Source organism: Cavia porcellus, unplaced genomic scaffold (genome assembly GCF_034190915.1).
Source record: "Cavia porcellus strain 051 isolate PalLab524CR breed Dunkin Hartley unplaced genomic scaffold, mCavPor4.1 scaffold_295, whole genome shotgun sequence".
NCBI classification, from domain to species: Eukaryota; Metazoa; Chordata; class Mammalia; order Rodentia; family Caviidae; genus Cavia; species Cavia porcellus.
The window spans coordinates 20,384-38,824 of record NW_026947778.1 but is presented as its reverse complement, the minus strand read 5'-3'; the positions used below and the strand labels follow the sequence as shown (position 1 = coordinate 38,824).

At 43.7% G+C, this 18,441-nt stretch overlaps 1 protein-coding gene across 11 annotated transcripts in view; it reads right to left on the bottom strand.

The window, feature by feature from the left end:
• LOC101788960 (neuroblastoma breakpoint family member 12-like) overlaps positions 1 to 18,441 on the bottom strand; it is a 44,963-nt gene that overhangs the window by 10,438 nt on the left and 16,084 nt on the right. For 3 of the 11 annotated variants that reach the window (XR_010046151.1, XR_010046150.1, XR_010046149.1), the window contains exons 2-8: positions 16,081 to 16,287; positions 14,112 to 14,211; positions 13,165 to 13,379; positions 3,508 to 3,559; positions 2,619 to 2,794; positions 1,562 to 1,613; positions 726 to 925 (exon numbers count right to left, since the gene is read on the bottom strand). Coding sequence is in view for 7 of the 11 variants with exons in the window: in XM_063244576.1 (XP_063100646.1) it covers positions 29 to 93; positions 636 to 925; positions 1,562 to 1,613; positions 2,619 to 2,794; positions 3,508 to 3,559; positions 13,165 to 13,379; positions 14,112 to 14,211; positions 16,081 to 16,287 (1,157 nt within the window). In the remaining 4 variants the exon portion in view is untranslated. Of the gene's footprint in view, positions 1 to 28; positions 94 to 635; positions 926 to 1,561; positions 1,614 to 2,618; positions 2,795 to 3,507; positions 3,560 to 13,164; positions 13,380 to 14,111; positions 14,212 to 16,080; positions 16,288 to 18,441 lie in introns of those variants that run through there. The other 8 variants (XM_063244576.1, XM_063244577.1, XM_063244578.1 and 5 more) reach the window with 7 other exon arrangements.

Sequence of the window (18,441 nt, the reverse complement as noted above, 5' to 3'; positions counted from 1 at the left end):
CCCCCCACACTTGCTCTTGGTTCCTAACCATGGATTGATAACTGGAGACCAGGAGCTGAGTCTTCTCCTCTTCATCTCCATCAGCGAGGTGCTCTGCAAGCAAATTCAGAAAAGTCCAGAATGTCACTGCATGGGACTACTGCACTTATGGCTACCTTAGAATGTGCACACAGATGAGCGTACAGCATTGTCAGGTGAACACAGAAGCCCATACTGAATGACCTCTGTGTCAGCCCCACAGAAACAGTGACACACTGCTCCCAGGGACACAATGTCTTTATTTGGGGGTGATGATCCTGGCCCACTCTGAGTTGTACTGGGCCAAGTCCACTTGGATCTTGGGCCACAGAGCCCTGGATACTCCTCCCTCCTATCACGCACCTGGACTGCAGGGTCTGTGGATTCACATTACCCCATAGCTCCCATCCCATCTGCTTCCTTTCATCAAGGACAGGAGAAACAAGCCTGCCACAGGTGTCCACAACCAGGCCCCTCCCAGCACCCTCCACCTGCCTTCTATCACTAATGTATGAGAGTTCTCTCCCTGGTACCCAAGTCCCATGGCCCTTTCATCTCTAGGGTAACCCCGGGAGTGACAAGAGTCCTCTGAAAGGACACTCACAGAGATTCCTTACCCAATGCCACAACTGCAGTGAAACACTCACGGAGAGCCTCTGAGATGAGTAAAGAGAAATCAAGGCAGGAGCAGTCTGCAGCCCCCTCACCTGGGCTGAGCTGCAGGGCGAGGCTCCTGGCCAGCCTGTGCCACTCTGAGTACTTTTCCTGGTGGCTTTGTGCCTCATATCTCGTAGCTCCATCCTCAGTCAACAGTTCTCTAAGACTCTTTCTCATGTAGTACAGGATGGACCTCCATTTCGGGAATATCTCTATTGGCTTGAAACATGCGATATTTTCAGTGATCAACCTGAAGTGCACAAGGGAGAAGGAAATACATAATTAGAGCTCTCCTTTCAGGCACAGTCATAAATGACAACAGCATATTCCAAGGGCAGAGGGAAATCAGCTCAGGGTGAATGGGGTGCTGCTCAGTGATCAGGACATTGCTGGTGATTTTTGTGTGCACTCAAGGAGCCCTTCCAATGGAAAGTTGCCACATGTTTGAGACCCATATATAAATGACTTGGTGCAGTCCCAGGCAAAGCAAGTGCATTCCTGAGCACAGCTGCACGTAGAACTCGTATCCAACAAAAGTGTTTTCTGAGGTACAAAGTTTTCTGCCAATGAAAACCTGCCAGTAAGCTAAGTCCCCATGTGCAGAGCACAGTTCCACATTCCTGCAGGGATAAAGTGGCTACATGTGCATGAATATCAAAACCCATTGGCATTATAACTCCTCTGCAGACTATGTAGATATTTCAGAAATTAGTAAAAGCCATATCCCACAAAGGAAAGAACACACATGTGGCAGAATACTTTCAACATATACTTTGTGTCTGCTTGCTGGGAGAAGGAAGTGTGTCAGAGATCTGACTTTAAAGTCTAAACTCCAGGTCTCTATGTCACCATGGTTCCATCACAGGTCCTCCATTCTCACAGTTACCTGGTGCTCTTGGGTTCTAGGGAATCCTCATCTGCCAGGTGATTCTCATTTTCTGAAAATAAAATCAGATAAGCATGGACAGTTACACCATTCCTGCCTCACCCCTTCAAGCCCACAACTGCCAATGCCCGAGAAAAACAGAATAATCTGAGACAATGCTGAGCACTTTTGTGAGAAGTCAAGGGGCATGCTTTTCTGAGCTTGTGGACAGACAGATGGACTCATCCCTGACAGGTCAGCATCACAGGGTGTCAGTCTCCACACTGGGACACAGCTCAGCGAGCATCTTCCCACAGACATCCCAGGAACTGGCCTCACTGCCTCTGCTGATCTCAGAAACACCAGAGTGCAACTCTTTGATTTCAGTGGACTTAAGAGACCCAGGGATGAGACTGATGTGAAATAACAAATTCCTCAAGGAAGAGAATCCCTGGTATTCCCAAGGACAGGGTCTTTTAGGTGACAGAAGATGCTGTGGGTGTCAGGTCTTAGCTTTAGGGTATGTGGTTACTGTGCATACTGTTCATTGATTCTATGTAGACAACTCAACAGAGCCTCAAAAGATCTGGGGGTCACTGAGAGAAGACAGTGCTGGCCTCCAAGGAGGGGAGGCTGCTGAGGCTAAGATGCATCTCCATGATACTGGCAGGCACGGTCATGAATGTTTATGTCCTGGCAGGGAACTGACATCATCATGGGAGAGAAAACTAGAAGAGATGGAGATGCTGCCTAGCGGCAGAGGAACCAAAACAACATCTCCAGTGAGTGAATCACCTACAGCAAAATTTGCACAGCAACTAAAGGCCAAAGCACAGCTCTCAGGAGCAGCATTTGGCAAGAATTGTGCAATGGAGAGCAGCTGTTCCAGTTTGAAAAAGCAAAATTGTACAGATGAACAGATGCCTGCCAGGAGTAGGTTACAGTGATGGCTGTGAGCTGTTACAGTCTCCTCAACCTGTCCCCTCTGGATGTCCTGTGTCTGTCACCCTGAGTTTGCACTGGATGCACAGAAATGGAGGGTGGATGCCTGCGGTTCTCTTAGTAATGCAGGACTCACCCAGGGCCTGTGGAGAAGGGGCCTCAGCCTCATCCACCTGGGCTGCAGTGGCACAGGGAGGCTCCTGGGTGTCACCAGCCTCACAGTCACCAGGGAATGTCTTGTGCTCCTCACCCTGGGAGGCCTGGAGTTCCTCTGCCTGCTCCTCATCTCGCTGGCTGTCTGTGCTCTCACTGCTGGGATGAAGAACAGGGTTAAACCCAGCAAGATGGGACACAGGATTCTAAGGTTACTGAGAGAGGTGTAAGGAGTGGTCACAGAGTCATAGGACACAGAATTCAAAGATGATTTTTTTCTCACAGGAGGGCAGAGTGCAGCTGCCTAGATGGCAGGGACAGGAGATGCACAGCACAGGCCGGATGACAACCTGATGATGACGGAGCTTCCGCCCCACTTGACAGGACAGCTCCCAGCACACCCAGAGACCCCAGCAGGGCTCTGCTCTCTCTCTCTCAACTTGGTGGCCTTTGTATATTGCCCAGTCACTGCCATACAGATAGCAGAGCCTAAGACCTCGTACAGTGCAGCATCTTTCCATGGATGGATGGACTGACTCACAGTTTTTTTCTTAGATCTCTTGGTGTGAAATCCATGCTAATGACATAAGACCACCCCTATAGAAGCAGATCCAATCTCAGCCACAATTTCCCCACACAACAGAGGCTGATGAGGTCCACTGGGTACAAATGAGACCCACGGGGACATCACACACTGACAGAAAGGTGCTCCTCTTGGCTTGAGAAAATGGACTCAGAGCACCAGATCACTTTGCCTTTCTGTGTGTGCAGGTTGGGCACTGTGAACCTGCTGATTTGTCCTTTGGGGACCAGCCTCTTACTGGGGCTTACGTGTTGTCCCATGTCAGCCCCGGTCCTGACTACCTAGGTACCTGTGGGCCACAGATGAGTCCTCTTTAACATCCTCCTCCTTTTCTGGAATATCTGCAAGTAAATTAACAAACAGCCAGTCAGGCAGGGAGGAGCTCCCTGTCCCCATCACAGACACCAGGGCCTCTGTGCCACAGAAATGGAAATATCTATGTGAGATTAGGGGTGGGTACGAGGTCTCCTCATCTCCTGATGAAGCACATGAGCTCTCAATTTCTTAAAGATTGTGTACTTGCTGATATTTCTGGGGGCCCAGAGGTAATTAACAGTGCTGTGCACACAGGGCACAGGTGGTGGGGTCAGACAGATGCTGCTAGGAATGTGACAACCTTGGGCTCAGGCTCAGCAGGACCAGAGAGGGCACCCCAGGACTGTGTCCTGCTTCCTCTCCTTCCACACCTGCCACCATCAGCAGGGCTCTCAGGTCAGAGCAGAGGAGCAACACTGAAGAAGTACAGGCACAGAATTTCAGCACCACAGTGCTCAAGTGGCTGTGCGTAGTGACCCAAGCCTGTTATCCCAGGACTTGGGAAGCTGAGGAATGAGCAGTGTTGTGATGTCAACACCATCCTGAACTATTCAGTAAAACACTGCATCAAAAGAAACAAACGAGAGGAGGAGCTGGGCAGATCTGGGGTGCCCTCACCGGCCTCTCTGCGTGTCTGGAGGACTCTGGATATCTCCGCCCAGACTGCTGGAGTTCCCCCAGGCTTCCAGGTGCAGTAAAGGGGCGAGGTGGGTTTGAGGCTATCACATCAGCCTCCCCATTCCGGCTCCACTTGGAGACCTGCTGAGCTGCCGACGGATGGGCGGGCCCACACTATCAGCCTAGCCCAGCCTGTTTAGCTGCCGCGCCTGGACATAGGTCTGCAGAGGAGGAGCTGGGCAGATCTGGGGTGCCCTCACCGGCCTCTCTGCGTGTCTGGAGGACTCTGGATATCTCTGCAACCAGGGAGGGTCCACAGGTTCCTGAAGCACTACGGCCTGTGGTGAGTACCCTAACCCGGCTGCGATTGAAGAACTGTGGAGCTTCCAAGGGGCAGGTGGGCGCACAGTGTCCCTGAGGCCCAGCTTGTCTGGAACTGCGGAGTTCTGAGCAGGCAGAGGAGAGCCACTAGTTCTGTAGGCCCAAAGGCTTGGGGTAGCGTGGTGCCAGAGTCTCAGTACCTCCAAACATAGAAGGGGATTTTCAACAGATCCTGAGGAAGCTTTCAAATAACACTTGAAACACAGAAATATAGGAAAATGACAAAACGAAAGACTAAATTACAACCTCAAACCTCCAGCCCATCTCAAGAAACCCTAGGAGCGATGTATATAGAAGAAAATATATCCCATCCACCTCATATATCGGACACAATAGCCACTGAAATTGACAAGCAACTCCAGGAAGCTTTAAAGAAATTCAAACTCGAAATAATCTCCCAGATAAAAGAAGAAATGATAAAAGAAATGAAAGAGATTCTAAATATATCTAAAGAAAACACAGATAAAAAATTGGAGGAACTAAACAAAAAGATAGAATCCCTAGACGAGCAATATAAGAAACAAACAGAATACATAATGCAGATGCACAGAGATATACAGGAAATAAAAAACTCCACTGAAAGTTGTAAAAACCGCCTTAATGAAAGTGAAGATAGAATTTCAGACCTTGAAGACAGGATTGCAGCTAGTGAACAGGAAAGGAAAGATCTTTTGAAAATAACAAGGAATCAGGAAACAACAATTCAACAACTGCAGGACGATGCAAAGAAGAATAACATAAGAATGATAGGGATTAATGAAAGAGAGGGAGACAACATGAAGGATGTCAGGAGGATATTTAGAGAAGTAATAGCTGAAAATTTCCCAAGCATGAGATCAGAAACTGACATCAGAATCAGTGAAGCATATAGAACTCCAAACAGTCATAACCAAAATAAAACTACACCCAGACATATAATAATCACCATCCCAGAAATCCAACACAAGAATAGATTATTAAAAGCTGTCAGAGAGAAAAGACAGATCACTTATAAAGGAAAACCTATCAGAATCACAGCAGACTTCTCAGCACAAACAATAAAGTCAAGAAGAGCATGGAGTGAAGTATTCCAGATCCTAAAGCAAAACGATTTCCAACCGAGACTGATATATCCTGCAAAACTATCATTCAAAATAGATGGTGCAATACGATACTTCCATGACAAAGAACAGCTGAAGAACTTCATGAACACCAAACCAATCCTGCAAAAAATATTGAAAGACAGTTTAGATACACAAAGGAAAAAACCACTAAGCAAAGCAAATAATTAAACAGAACAGAAAGATAAAGATGCAACAGCAGAGAGATAACATTCCTACAATTAACCAGCATTTAACAGTAATAACCATTAATGTAAATGGTCTCAATGCACCAATTAAAAGAAACAGACTAGCAGAATGGATCAAGAAACAAAATCCAACCATATGCTGTTTACAGGAAACCCATCTAACCCAGAAGGATACTCACAGACTGAAAGTCAAAGGATGGAAAACAATTCTCCATGCAGCAGGAATCCAAAAAAAGGCAGGAGTAGCCATTCTGTTTGCAGACAACGTGAACTTTAAACCAACAATGACCATAAAGGACAAAGAAGGTCACTACATACTCGTAAGGGGAAAACTCCAAGAGGAAGAGATAACTATCTTAAATATATATGCACCAAACTCCAGAGCACCCAGTTATATAAAACAATTATTAACAGAAATGAAAACTCAAATTATCAGTAACACAATTGTAACAGGAGACCTTAATACACCACTGACACCAAGGGACAGATCAACCAGACAGAAAATGAGCAAAGAAATAACAGAACTGAATCACACCTGTGAACAAATGGGTTTGATAGACATATACAGAATGTTCCACCCAACAACATCAGAATACACATTCTTCTCAGCAGTACATGGATCATTTTCTAAAATAGACCATATATTAGCTCACAGAACATATTTAAGCAAATGCAAAAAAGTTGAAATCATCCCTTGCATATTATCAGATCATAGCGCTCTGAAATTAGAAATTAATGACAAAAGATACTGCAAAAATTCCACAAACACATGGAAACTAAATAACACAATCTTGAGTAATCAGTGGGTCACAGAAGAAATTAAAGAAGAAATTAAACAATACCTAAAAGAAAATGAAAATGCAGATACAACTTACCGGAATCTGTGGGATGCAATGAAAGCCGTTCTGAGAGGAAAATTTATTGCACTGAGTTCCCACATCAGGAAAACAGAACGAATACAAATAAATAACTTGATGCTACACCTCAAACAGCTAGAAAAAGAAGAGCAAGTCAAGCCCAAAGCCAAAAGAAGAGAGGAAATTATAAAAATCAGAGCAGAAATCAATGCAATAGAGACTAAGAAAACAATCCAAAGAATCAACGAATCAAAGAGTTGGTTCTTTGAAAGAATAAATAAAATTGATAAGCCCCTAGCCAACCTTATTAAAAAAAGGGAAGAAAAAGCTCAAATTCATGCAATAAGAAATGAAAAAGGAGAAATCACTACAGACCCAATAGAAATACAGAGGATCATCAACACCTATTTCGAAAACCTCTACTCTCAAAAGTTTGATAACACAGAAGAAATAGACAGATTCTTAGAAGCATATTAAGTACCAAAGCTAGATCAAGAGGATATAAAACTGTTGAATAACCCAATCTCTGCTAATGAACTTGAAAATGTAATTAAGGCCTTACCCACCAAGAAAAGCCCAGGCCCAGATGGATTCACTGCAGAATTCTACAAGAAATATAAAGAAGACCTAATGCCGACACTCCTCAAACTATTCAATGAAATTGAAAGGGAAGCAATCCTTCCTAAGTCATTCCTGGAAGCAAACATTACTCTAGTACCAAAACCTGAGAAAGACCCAACTATAAAAGAGAACTATAGACCGATCTCCCTAATGAACACAGATGCAAAAATCCTCAATAAAATATTGGCAAATAGGATCCAGCAAATCATCAAGAAGATTATACACCATGACCAAGTGGGATTCATCCCAGGAATGCAAGGATGGTTCAACATACGCAAATCAATAAATGTAATCCACCATATCAATAAAGCCAAAAATAAGAATCACATGATCATTTCTATAGATGCAGAAAAAGCCTTCGATAAGGTCCAACACTTATTCATGATAAGAACTTTACAGAAAATTGGAATAAATGGTCTTTACCTCAATATAATAAAGGCCATATATGACAAACCAACAGCCAGCATCATACTAAATGGCCAAAAATTGAAAGCCTTTACTTTAAAATCGGGCACAAGACAAGGATGTCCTTTATCACCACTCCTATTTAATATAGTACTGGAAGTACTAGCCAGAGCAATTAGGCAAGAAAGAGAAATAAAAGGGGTAAAGATAGGAAAAGAAGAAGTTAAATTATCATTGTTTGCAGATGACATGATACTCTACATAGAAGACCCCCTAAACTCCATTGAAATACTCTTAGATACAATAAATAAATTCAGTAATGTGGCTGGATACAAAATCAATACTCAGAAATCAATAGCATTCCTATACACAAACAACAAAATTACAGAGAGGGAAATAAGAGAAACTGGACTATTCACATTAGCAAGCAAAAAAATGAAATATTTAGGAATTACTCTTACGAAAGAAGTGAAAGACTTATACAGTGAAAATTATAATACACTGAAAAAGGAAATTGAAGATGATCTCAGAAAATGGAAAGACATCCCTTGCTCATGGATAGGAAGAACAAACATTGTGAAAATGGCCATTCTCCCAAAACTGTTATACAGATTCAATGCAATCCCAATAGAAATTCCATCAACATACCTTATAGATCTAGAGAAATCACTCCTAAATTTCATCTGGAACCAGAAGAGACCCAGAATCGCAAAGGCAATTCTAAGCAGCAAAGACAAAGCAGGAGGCATCACAATCCCTGACTTGAAGTTATACTACAAAGCAACAGTAGTAAAATCAACATGGTATTGGAATCAAAACAGAGCCGAAGATCAGTGGAATAGATTAGAAGATACAACCACAACTACGAACACACTCAACCACCTTATCTTTGATAAAGGAGCCAAGCAGGTTCACTGGAAGAACGACAGTCTCTTTAATAAATGGTGCTGGAAAAACTGGCTCTCCATTTGCCGAAAACTAAAGCTAGACCCATGTCTATCACCATGTACTAAATTAAAATCTAAATGGGTCAAAGATCTGAATATTAAAACAGAAACACTAAATCTATTGGAAGACAAATTAGGTAGAAACCTTGGAGACATAGGAGTAGGTAAAGAATTCATGAACAGGACTCAAACTGCACGGGAAATACTTCCCAGAATCAATAACTGGGACCACTTCTTATTAAAAAGTTTCTGCATGTCAAAAGAAATCTGCAGCATAGTGAAAAGAAAACCCACAAACTGGGAAAAGATTTTAGTGAACTCTCTCTCAGACAAGGGCCTCTTGTCTAAAACATATAAAGAATTAAAGAAACTCAGACCTCCAAAATTCAAAGATCCAATCCAAAAATGGGCATCTGAGATGAATACCCAATTCTCACATGAAGAAATGCAAATGGCAAATAAATACATGAAAAAATGCTCATCATCATTGGTCATTAGAGAAATGCAAATTAAAACCACACTGAGATACCATCTCACTCCTGAAAGAATGGCCAGGATCAAGAAAACCGACAACAAATGCTGGAGAGGCTGTGGGGAAAAGGGAACTCTCCTGCACTGCTGGTGGGAGTGTAGACTGGTACAGCCTTTGTGGAGATCTGTCTGGAGATTTCTCAAAAAGTTGGGACTGGAAGTCCCATTTATTCCAGCTATTCCACTTCTAGGCATATTCCCAGAAGAACTGAAAGCATCACACCACAGTGATATATGTGCACCTATGTTTATAGCAGCACAATTTGTAATCGCCAGATCATGGAAACAACCCAAGTGTCCATCAACTGAGGAATGGATAAAAAAGTTGTGGTATTTCTATACAATGGAGTATTATTCAGCTATAAAGAAGGATCACATTGAGATATTTATCAATAAATGGGCGCAGCTTGAGACCATACTCATAAGTGAAATAAATCAATCTCGCATGTGTGAATACCGAATAGTTTCCCTAATGTAAGTAATGATTCAAATATATAAAAATATGTGGTAATCATGATTCCCCATTAGGTGGCCTTGGAGCCTTATAAAGTTTTCACTCATTAATTAGAAAGGCTTTATTCTGGGCTTCTTGATTTGAAAAATATTTGAAGCTAGAGTATATGAAGTTTTATCCAAATATTTCAAGGAAAAAGACACTATGGTACTACTATTAAGTCAGGTTATATGGTGGTGAAGTACTAGGTTGTTGAAACAGTCATGCTGTGACCTCTATTGTTATATTGTTATGTCCTGTTTTATCTCAATCTCCCCCTTATTGTTTTAAAAAAATTAGTCATTTCTTATGTTTGTCTTAATTAAAGAAAAAATTCAAATAATTAGGATATATAAATAATAACTCTTTTTGATTTCCTATTAACTTGTTTTGAAGTCCTGTAGTACTCCCACGATCTTGTTTTGACTGATTAGACTCTGTTCCATTCTATATGGTAGTATCAAGTTTGAAGACATAGGCAACTACTTTGAAGACAATAAGATTCACTAAGATACCCATTCTGGTTTGACTATTGTCTTCTTTGGAAGTCCTGTAATGTTTACAATGCCTAAGTTGTATTGGTCTTGTTCTCTACTGTTTTGTCCAACTTTATAATATCTAATGAGATAGACAATTCTTTTTAAGGAAACAAGGGACAACGTTGATAACCATAGTTGATAAACTTGTACTGTGTTCTACACCATGTGCTATGTCTATCCTTGGTATTGACTGACAGCTTTGTTTTGCCATATTTGACTGTATTCTCCCCCCCCCTCCCCAAAAGTAATAAGCACTAAGGAGTAATGAAATCCAAAGTGTGTGAATTTTGTTGTAAAAAAGAGAGGGGAAGAAAAAAAAAAGAGCTCTAACGGATATAACAGCAAGTGTGTTTAGGGGTGTTAAATAGCTGACTGTATCAATGTTTGTGGATCATTGAACACAGCTGTTTGCAGTCTACCTGTTTGAATGTCCACCTTGTATTCTTTGATGCTGTGATTTGAGGAACTATTTTCAAGATGATAATATGTAATATACTAACAGGTGATTTCTTACTGTTATGTTTTTTTTTGTTTGTTTGTTTGTTTGCTTTGTTTTTGTTTTGTTTTGTTTTGTTTTGTTTTGTAGTTCTGTATTACGTGTACCCTTACACCGCTTTGGTTTGTTTTGTGTTTTTCTCTTTTTCCTCTTAAAAAAAAAAAAAAAAAAAAGAAACAAACACAGATACACACACAGAGAAACAGAGAGAGAGAGAAATAGAGTAAGAGAGAGAGAGAGAGAGAAGAGAGAGAGAGACTGACAGACAGACAGAGACAGAACTTTGTCTGTGGCAATAATAGCTATAGCACACAAACCCTAGAATAGAAACACAAACCACCATGAACACTGGGTCAACCTATGCTCACATCACCCAACTCCTCACAACTGGCTTCTGAGGAACAATTTGAAGATGACTGACAGACAGAGGACAGTGTGTACAGGGAGAGTAGACAGGCAGGCATTTAGAGTTCTCAGCAGTGCAAGTCAAATTCCCGTGTGAAGAACATGCCTGCAGGTCTAACAGGAAGGGGAGAAAGACCACAAAGAAGCAAGTGATACAAACTGAAGACCACAATGGAAGTGGAGAAGGCCTTTGCCTGCATCAAAGTACATGAGATATGACCTGGACAACATTTGTCACCTCAAGAAACATCCACGGAAATCTCCAAATACCACATGCAAAGAAAAAAGGGAACAACACTGTTTAAATAAAAACACTGAGTTGGGGGGGGGGAGGTAAAACTCCAAGGTAGAGTATTTTCTAACACCAGAAGAACACAAGTATCTACTTTTAAAAAGCACAATATAGCACCAATAAAAACTTCCTGGGAACTGAAAAATTACATTAAAAATTCAGGCTACATGGATAATACACAATGCCTGTCAGATACACAGGCATGTTAGGAATGAACACAAGGGGTTTGAAGTAAAAGCCTACCATCACTCACACTGACAAGGAAACACATTTAAGTTCTAATGCACGAACTTAGCAAAACATGTATAAGTAAAAACACAATGACCAGCTACATCAATGCACATAATCCCCACATGTGAATCAGGTTCTTCAGGAATCCATTTACCAATTCCCAGCAATGACAATTTAAAAGCAGAAGAAGATGTTTAAAAGGACAAGTAGATTCTCCAGTTTATTTGGAGTCAAAAGACCCTGAGGAACAAAGCAAACACCAGTAGAGATGAAAGCGAAAGCTGTAAAAGAGTAGTGGTCAGGAGGACAGGAACAGGTCGGCTCCTGAGAATGGAGCCCAGAATCAGACCTCACAGACAGAGCTCAAGAAGGGGCCAGGGCCACTCCTGGAGAAAGCACAGTCTCTCATGAGAGGTGCTGGGACAGGTGGACAGGCAAAGCCCTTACAGGTTTGGCAACATTAAATGAGAATGGATTATAAATGTGGAGTGAAAACAAAAACTTTTCCCAAGAGAAAATCCAACACAGAAGCAAATCCATGTGAACAGTGTTGGGGCATCTGTCATCCAGAACAAAGAGCAGAGCCCACAAGAGAAAGAACAAGTGAGCTACACTGTGAGAACCTCTGCTCTCCTGAGATCACTCAAATGGGAGGCACACACTGGAAGGAAACCTTTGCAAACCATGGCAGGGATGATACACAGAGACTTGGTTGCTGTGATCTCGTGGAGAGGATAGATGGATTTGGGTAGGGACATGGTAGACTTCAGGCCAGGGAACTATCGTGTCTGACACTGGAACAGGACCTGTGTCAACAGACATCTTCCCAAAACCACAGGATGCACGCCACTGAAAGGGAACCTAATGGACACTATGGTCTTCAGTTACCAGTAACCATCACTGTGGCTCCTCTCTCACACTGAAGGAAATGCAGCAGCCTCTCCTGTGTCATGAGGGGAGAACTGATTCTGAGTGAGGTGCTGAAGTTTCTCAGGAGTACAGGATGGAGGGCCTACGCCAAACGAATGGGGGAGGATCCTTATCCTTCCTAATTGCATCCGTGCCTGTTCTCTTCCTGCACAGGACAGTGAGCAAGACCATATCATCTACTTTTCTGCACACCAGGAGACAGGAATTCAGGAAGGATGGAGTAGTCCGTCATACACAATTGGTACAGACAGCCATCAGGGTGGGGTATGGGAACCTTTTATACTTAGAGCAGTATGATTTTAATTCTAACCAGCTGACTCCTAACACATCCTCTTTTCAGCTTTAAAACTAGAAGGATGCAGCCTCTTCAAGTCACAGTCAGGTTTCCTCAGGGACAAAGGACCCTGGGATGCTGTGAGGCCCATGGTGGGGATGAATCCCCTGCATTCCCCTGCAGTAGTCCTAATCCTGCCACAGCTCTACATGGGACACAAGCACCAGAAGAGCTTGTCAAACACATTGCTTTGTGAGTGTAGTGTCCTGTGAGCTGGGAACTTTAAAGCCACTCAGTGTAATCAGGGCCTGAGGCCTCCTCACCTGGGTTGAGGTTGTGGCCCAGCTGCTCAGCCAGCCTGCAGCCCTTGGGCTGACCCTGGTGGTGGCAACAGCCTTGGCTGGTCTCAGGGTGATCTCTTCTGAGGAGGACCTCCAGACGCTCCTTAAGGAGCAGGGACACGTTTTTTCTTTCATTCAGCTTTTGAGCTAATTCCAAGAGATCTTGTTTTTGCTTCTGAATGAGGAGCATAGACAATCTAGGGTGGAGGGAAGCAGCGATGTGAGCCTTCAGAGTGGCAGGAGGCATTCAAAGGGCCCAGATAGAGGTTTTATCAGAAGACCTTGGGGGTCCCACAAGCAGAACTCAGGCCCCTATTTGGACAGACCCTGCATGAGAGGAAGGAAGGACAGCTCATTACAGGTGTCTCTTGTATCACTGAGTGCCCCTGTAGGATGCCTGAGCATCACCCTCACCCTCATGTCTTCTGTAATCCAAATGGGCATTTCCCTTCCTCTCCACAGAGACACAGCACCCTGTGCGGAGTGGGGGCGTATACCCAGCCCAGACACATATCCACATACAGCTCGGGTCCCTGGAGAAAATGCAATCAGAGCTCCAAGGCTCAGGAAGACTTGCTTCTTCTAAATGAAGGCAGAAAGTGCCATCACCATGCAGGAGGTGACTGGGAGGAAGAGGGACAAGAGGGGACAGCAACACTCCAAAGCTTGCCACCTCAATAATGCACATACACACTCACTGCCTTTGTGTATTTCTGTATTGTGTGATACTGACCTCAGTGCATTTCTAAAAGGAGAGGCTTCAGAGCACCCTGAGTGCAGGAGCTGACACCTCTTTCTCCCCTGAACATTTTCGGTAACAGGGATCTGGGCCTTGAGGTTCCTGCCCTCCCTGGCCCATGCCAGCTCATGGTTCTCACAGCCCAGCTGCCCCCTGCAGAGACTCACATGCCCTCCCCACATCTCCTTACCTCAGCTGCTCAGTCAGAGGCAACTTGGCAGCCGTGTTCTGCTCCTCTGTGTGAAGCCTCTCCCGGAGCACAGAATCATCATCATGTTTTCTCTCAATGCCTGAGAAGAGACACATGCACCTGCCTCAATGGGCAGCTGGACATGCACTGTGGGCATCGCCTGCAGAGGAGCCCACACCCACAACAAGGACAAGGACAGCTCAGCACCGGGCTATGGGCTTTTGCTTCCACATTTTGATTTTCTAGTTCCTTACACAGGTAATATGGAATAACTCCCATTTTACAGGTGAGGGGAGAGAAGCAAGCAGGCAAGGAAAAAAGACAAATGACTCAGGCGGAGGGATGTACAGTGAGAACTCACATCCCCACACTCTCAGTGAGCATCTGAGACCAAGGCAATGGCCAAGCCTGCAGGTCCCACTGCACACCCTTAGCTGCGCAGGAAGCAACACCAGCTTTGTTCTTGGATGAGAGCTCCAAGGGCCCTGGGCTGGGATTGCTGGGAGAAACAAGCTTCTCAAGATGAAAATCTCAGCCAGCCATGTGCATACAATGGAAGGCAGAACAGCACAAGGAGCTGACATTTACTGTAATGCAGGGGTTTAGGTAGACTAGAAAACCTCAGCTTCAGTGTGGGCCGGTACCAGGCCATGCTGCAAGGGTGTCACTGCAAGGAACTCATGAGCTCACTGTAACCCTGTGCAGGAGGGACTGGTACAGATCACAGCATGGGAGGCATCTGAGGGCCCAGAGCACCAGACCCCTGTGCTGCACTCCGGAACAGCACAGCACCCAGCTCCACACAGTTCCTCCACAGGGCCCGGGGTGGCTTTCTCCTTTCTCACCTTAGTATCCTCCAAAACACAATTAACTCTTATTGTAAAGATGACATTCATGAAGTACACAGTTGGCCTCCACCTGAACCTAAGCTGGTGACTTTCTTTACATGGTTCACTTTTGATTATTATCTGAGACCCTTTCAACTAGAAAAAAAAAATACTCTACCATTGAATACTTGGAGAGATCACTGTGATTCAATATGGCAACTTCAGGGTCAGAGAGGGTGACATTCCCTCAGGTGACAGTACTGGAGCACAGTTCCCTGATACCCCAGTTACCTCAGCTTCTGCACAGGACAATGGCCCATTGCTCTGGACTGACTGCAGGAGGTGGCACCCTCACTGTGACCTTGGTGTGGACACCAGCTGGCACTCTCCTCTTCATGCCTTCTCTCACTGCAGTCTCACAGCTCAGAGCTCAAACCCTTGAGGTCGACTTGGACCTGCTGCCCAGTTCCCTTCCCAAGAGCTGTGGGCTCCTGGGGAGACAGATGGTTGCTACAGTCTGTTACCACAGATGCGCCCTTCCACTGAAAGCTCTCCTGGGCTCATAAGAGCCTGTGCCCCACCAAGCACGTTGTCCTCCTTGCCACAGAACTCTCCAGTCTCCATGGTGGCAATGATGGCTGCCACAACTTCAGTTAGAAGCAAAATCTATCTAAGTTCCTCTGAAACCTGTCGTTAGCACTGTTCCCTGCTTTTCCAGGTAAAACCAAAAACTGGGAATCCACAGAAGCTTCAGTGCAAGGTGGGGCCACTAGTCCCAGAACTGTAGGTCACTAGGGAGGCTATGTGTCTTGAGGATCTGACAGGGGACATGGAGGGCCCTCATCGAAATGGCCTAAGCTGTGCTGAGAAAAGCACATCATTCCATGCCCTCAATAGGATCTGGCAACTGGGTTGTTACACTGGTCCGACTCTAGTCCTCACTATAAACTGGGAGAAGCTGGTTCATGCTTGAGTCTCAGTATTCAGATAGGACACAAAATCCCACACTTTGTTTCTAGCAATGTGGGAAGGTAAATTTATTTTCATAAAGCAAAGAAAAAACCACTTTTTTAGACCATTTCAATTGTGCAGGAAAACAGAATCATTTATCATTTTGGTCAATGTGAACCTATAGAACTCACCATGTTTCTGCCCCTCGTTGGTCATGGAGCTGTGAGCTGCTCTGGGTCTCACAAAACCTGACTCACAGAGCTCAACCTGTGCCTCAGGATCTCCCATCCCAGAGCAAGTATCCTTTCTGAATGGGCCCACATTCACCTGAGCCCCGAGATCGGGGCTGAGCAGTACCACCATTGGCACCATGGAGAGTGTGGACTTCTGTACAAGGACTGTGGAGAAAACCAAACACAATGTGGGTTAAAATCCAAGACAAAGAAACAGCGTGGCGGTGCAGGCCTGTAATCCCCACACAGCCATCTGGGGCAGGAGGATCACTGAGAGTTCGAGGCCAGCCTGCGCCACATTTGGTATTCACAGAAAGCCTGAACTACATGCTGAGACCCTGATTGAAAAACTGAACTGAGAAGGAGAACAAAGTAAAGTGACACAAGGGAAACCAACCAGGTTGGCTCAGGCCAGTGGAAGGACAGGAGAACACCGAGTAACTCACTGTTGAGATAGAGTTGATCAACACACCCCACAAGATTTGTGACTTTTCTTGACAAAACAGGTCCTGAAGTGAAGTTCAGAACTGAACAAGTCCTGTCTGTGGCTCAGACAGACGCGAGGGAGCCAGTTGTGCCTGGCACACCAGGCAACAGTGGCAGTTACAGCAGAGAACTGGAAGGTGGGGGTCACGGAATGTCAGGAGCCCCCGCCTTCCAGCTGCTGATACACGAGGCCTCAGTCTCCTCAGAAAGAGGAGAGAACCTCCTGTTCACCCACCAGGCCCAAAGGCTGTGAGCCTTGGGCTGATCCCAACCACCTCTTTCCCCAAAACCCTACACCTGATTCTCAGTGTGCACTCTCTCTCCTGCATGTGTAACACTGTTGAAACACATCATTTCCACAGTGTACAGTTTCTTCTGCATGCTCTGCAAGTTACCTCTCCAGATCTCTATCTTTAAAGTAGTTTTAGGGATTTTGCCCAAATCCAAAGAGAAAAGCTACAGAAAGGAATGCAGACAAAACTATTAGAACATTATTCTCTGAATAATCCCTTATCATCATCATCATCAGTTTGCTTTTTTTTCTGAAACCAGGTTGCATTACACAGTTCAGGCTGTCCTTAAAATTTCTATGTAACTCAAACCAGTCTGAAACTCACAGAGGGCCCCCTGCCTCAGTCTCTGAAGTGCTAGGATTAGAATCACAAGTCAGCATTCCCAGTTCCAAAACCATGAAAATTTGTAGAACATAAAGCACCACAAAACACAAAGACATTACTAAATTAGAAGGGCTTTACTTTTGTGTTTACCTTAGTAATATAATCTGGCTACTACATATGCTTTGTGTTGGCTTCTTTCTAGTTGTGAAAGTTGTACACATTTCCTACAGGGAACTTTGATAACACAACCACTTGGCCTCCATAACCAGGTTGGGTTATGTTTGGTGGTTTTATTTTTTAATGCTGGGACACTGTAATTTCTGGATTTCTTTTTTAAAATTTTGTTTAAAGAAAGTCTAAACAAAACAAAATGGGTAGAAATAATACATACATTCAGAGAAAAAATAAACAGTAAGAAATCACTAGTTAATGTTTACATACTGTCCTTTTACATTTAAATAGTTGTTCAAGATACAAAAGTGGAACATATAAAGTGGGAATTCAAACAGTGAGACTGAAAACAGTTCTATTCAACCATCCAACAAAATTTAGTAACATGGTTGTCAATCCTATACACTTAAACATACATGCAGTTATCCATATATTCATTTATGTTGACATTAAACAAACTAAAGCAGGCTAAAGTCATTCTGAACAAAGAATAATAGTATTGCTGGATTTCACATCATGACACTCTGGGATCAGCACTGGGTACTGTAGTGTCTTTTTAAAAATTTTTTTATTTAAAGAAAGACTAAACAAAACACAAAATGGGTAGAAATAATACATACTTTTAAAGAAAAAACAAACAGTAAGAAATCACTAGTTGATGATTACAGATTGTCCTCTTACAAATAATTATTCAAGATACTAAAGTGGAGCATCTAAAGTGGGAATTCAAACAGTGAGACTGCATGCAGTTCTGTTCAACTATCCAAGAAAAACTTAGAAATATGGTTATCAATCCTATACACTTAAACATACATGCAGTTATCCATATCTACAATTAAGTTGAGATTGAATAAACCCAAGCAGGCTAATATCACTCTGAACAAAGAATAATACTACTGCTGGGTTTCACATTATGACACTTCAGCATCAGCACTGGGTTCTTTAGTGTCCCTTTTTCTTCAGAGTATCTGTTTATTTCATCATGTAGCATAAGGTCAGTTCTCATAAACTGTTCATAGATTCTACACATACAAGAGTCTCTAAA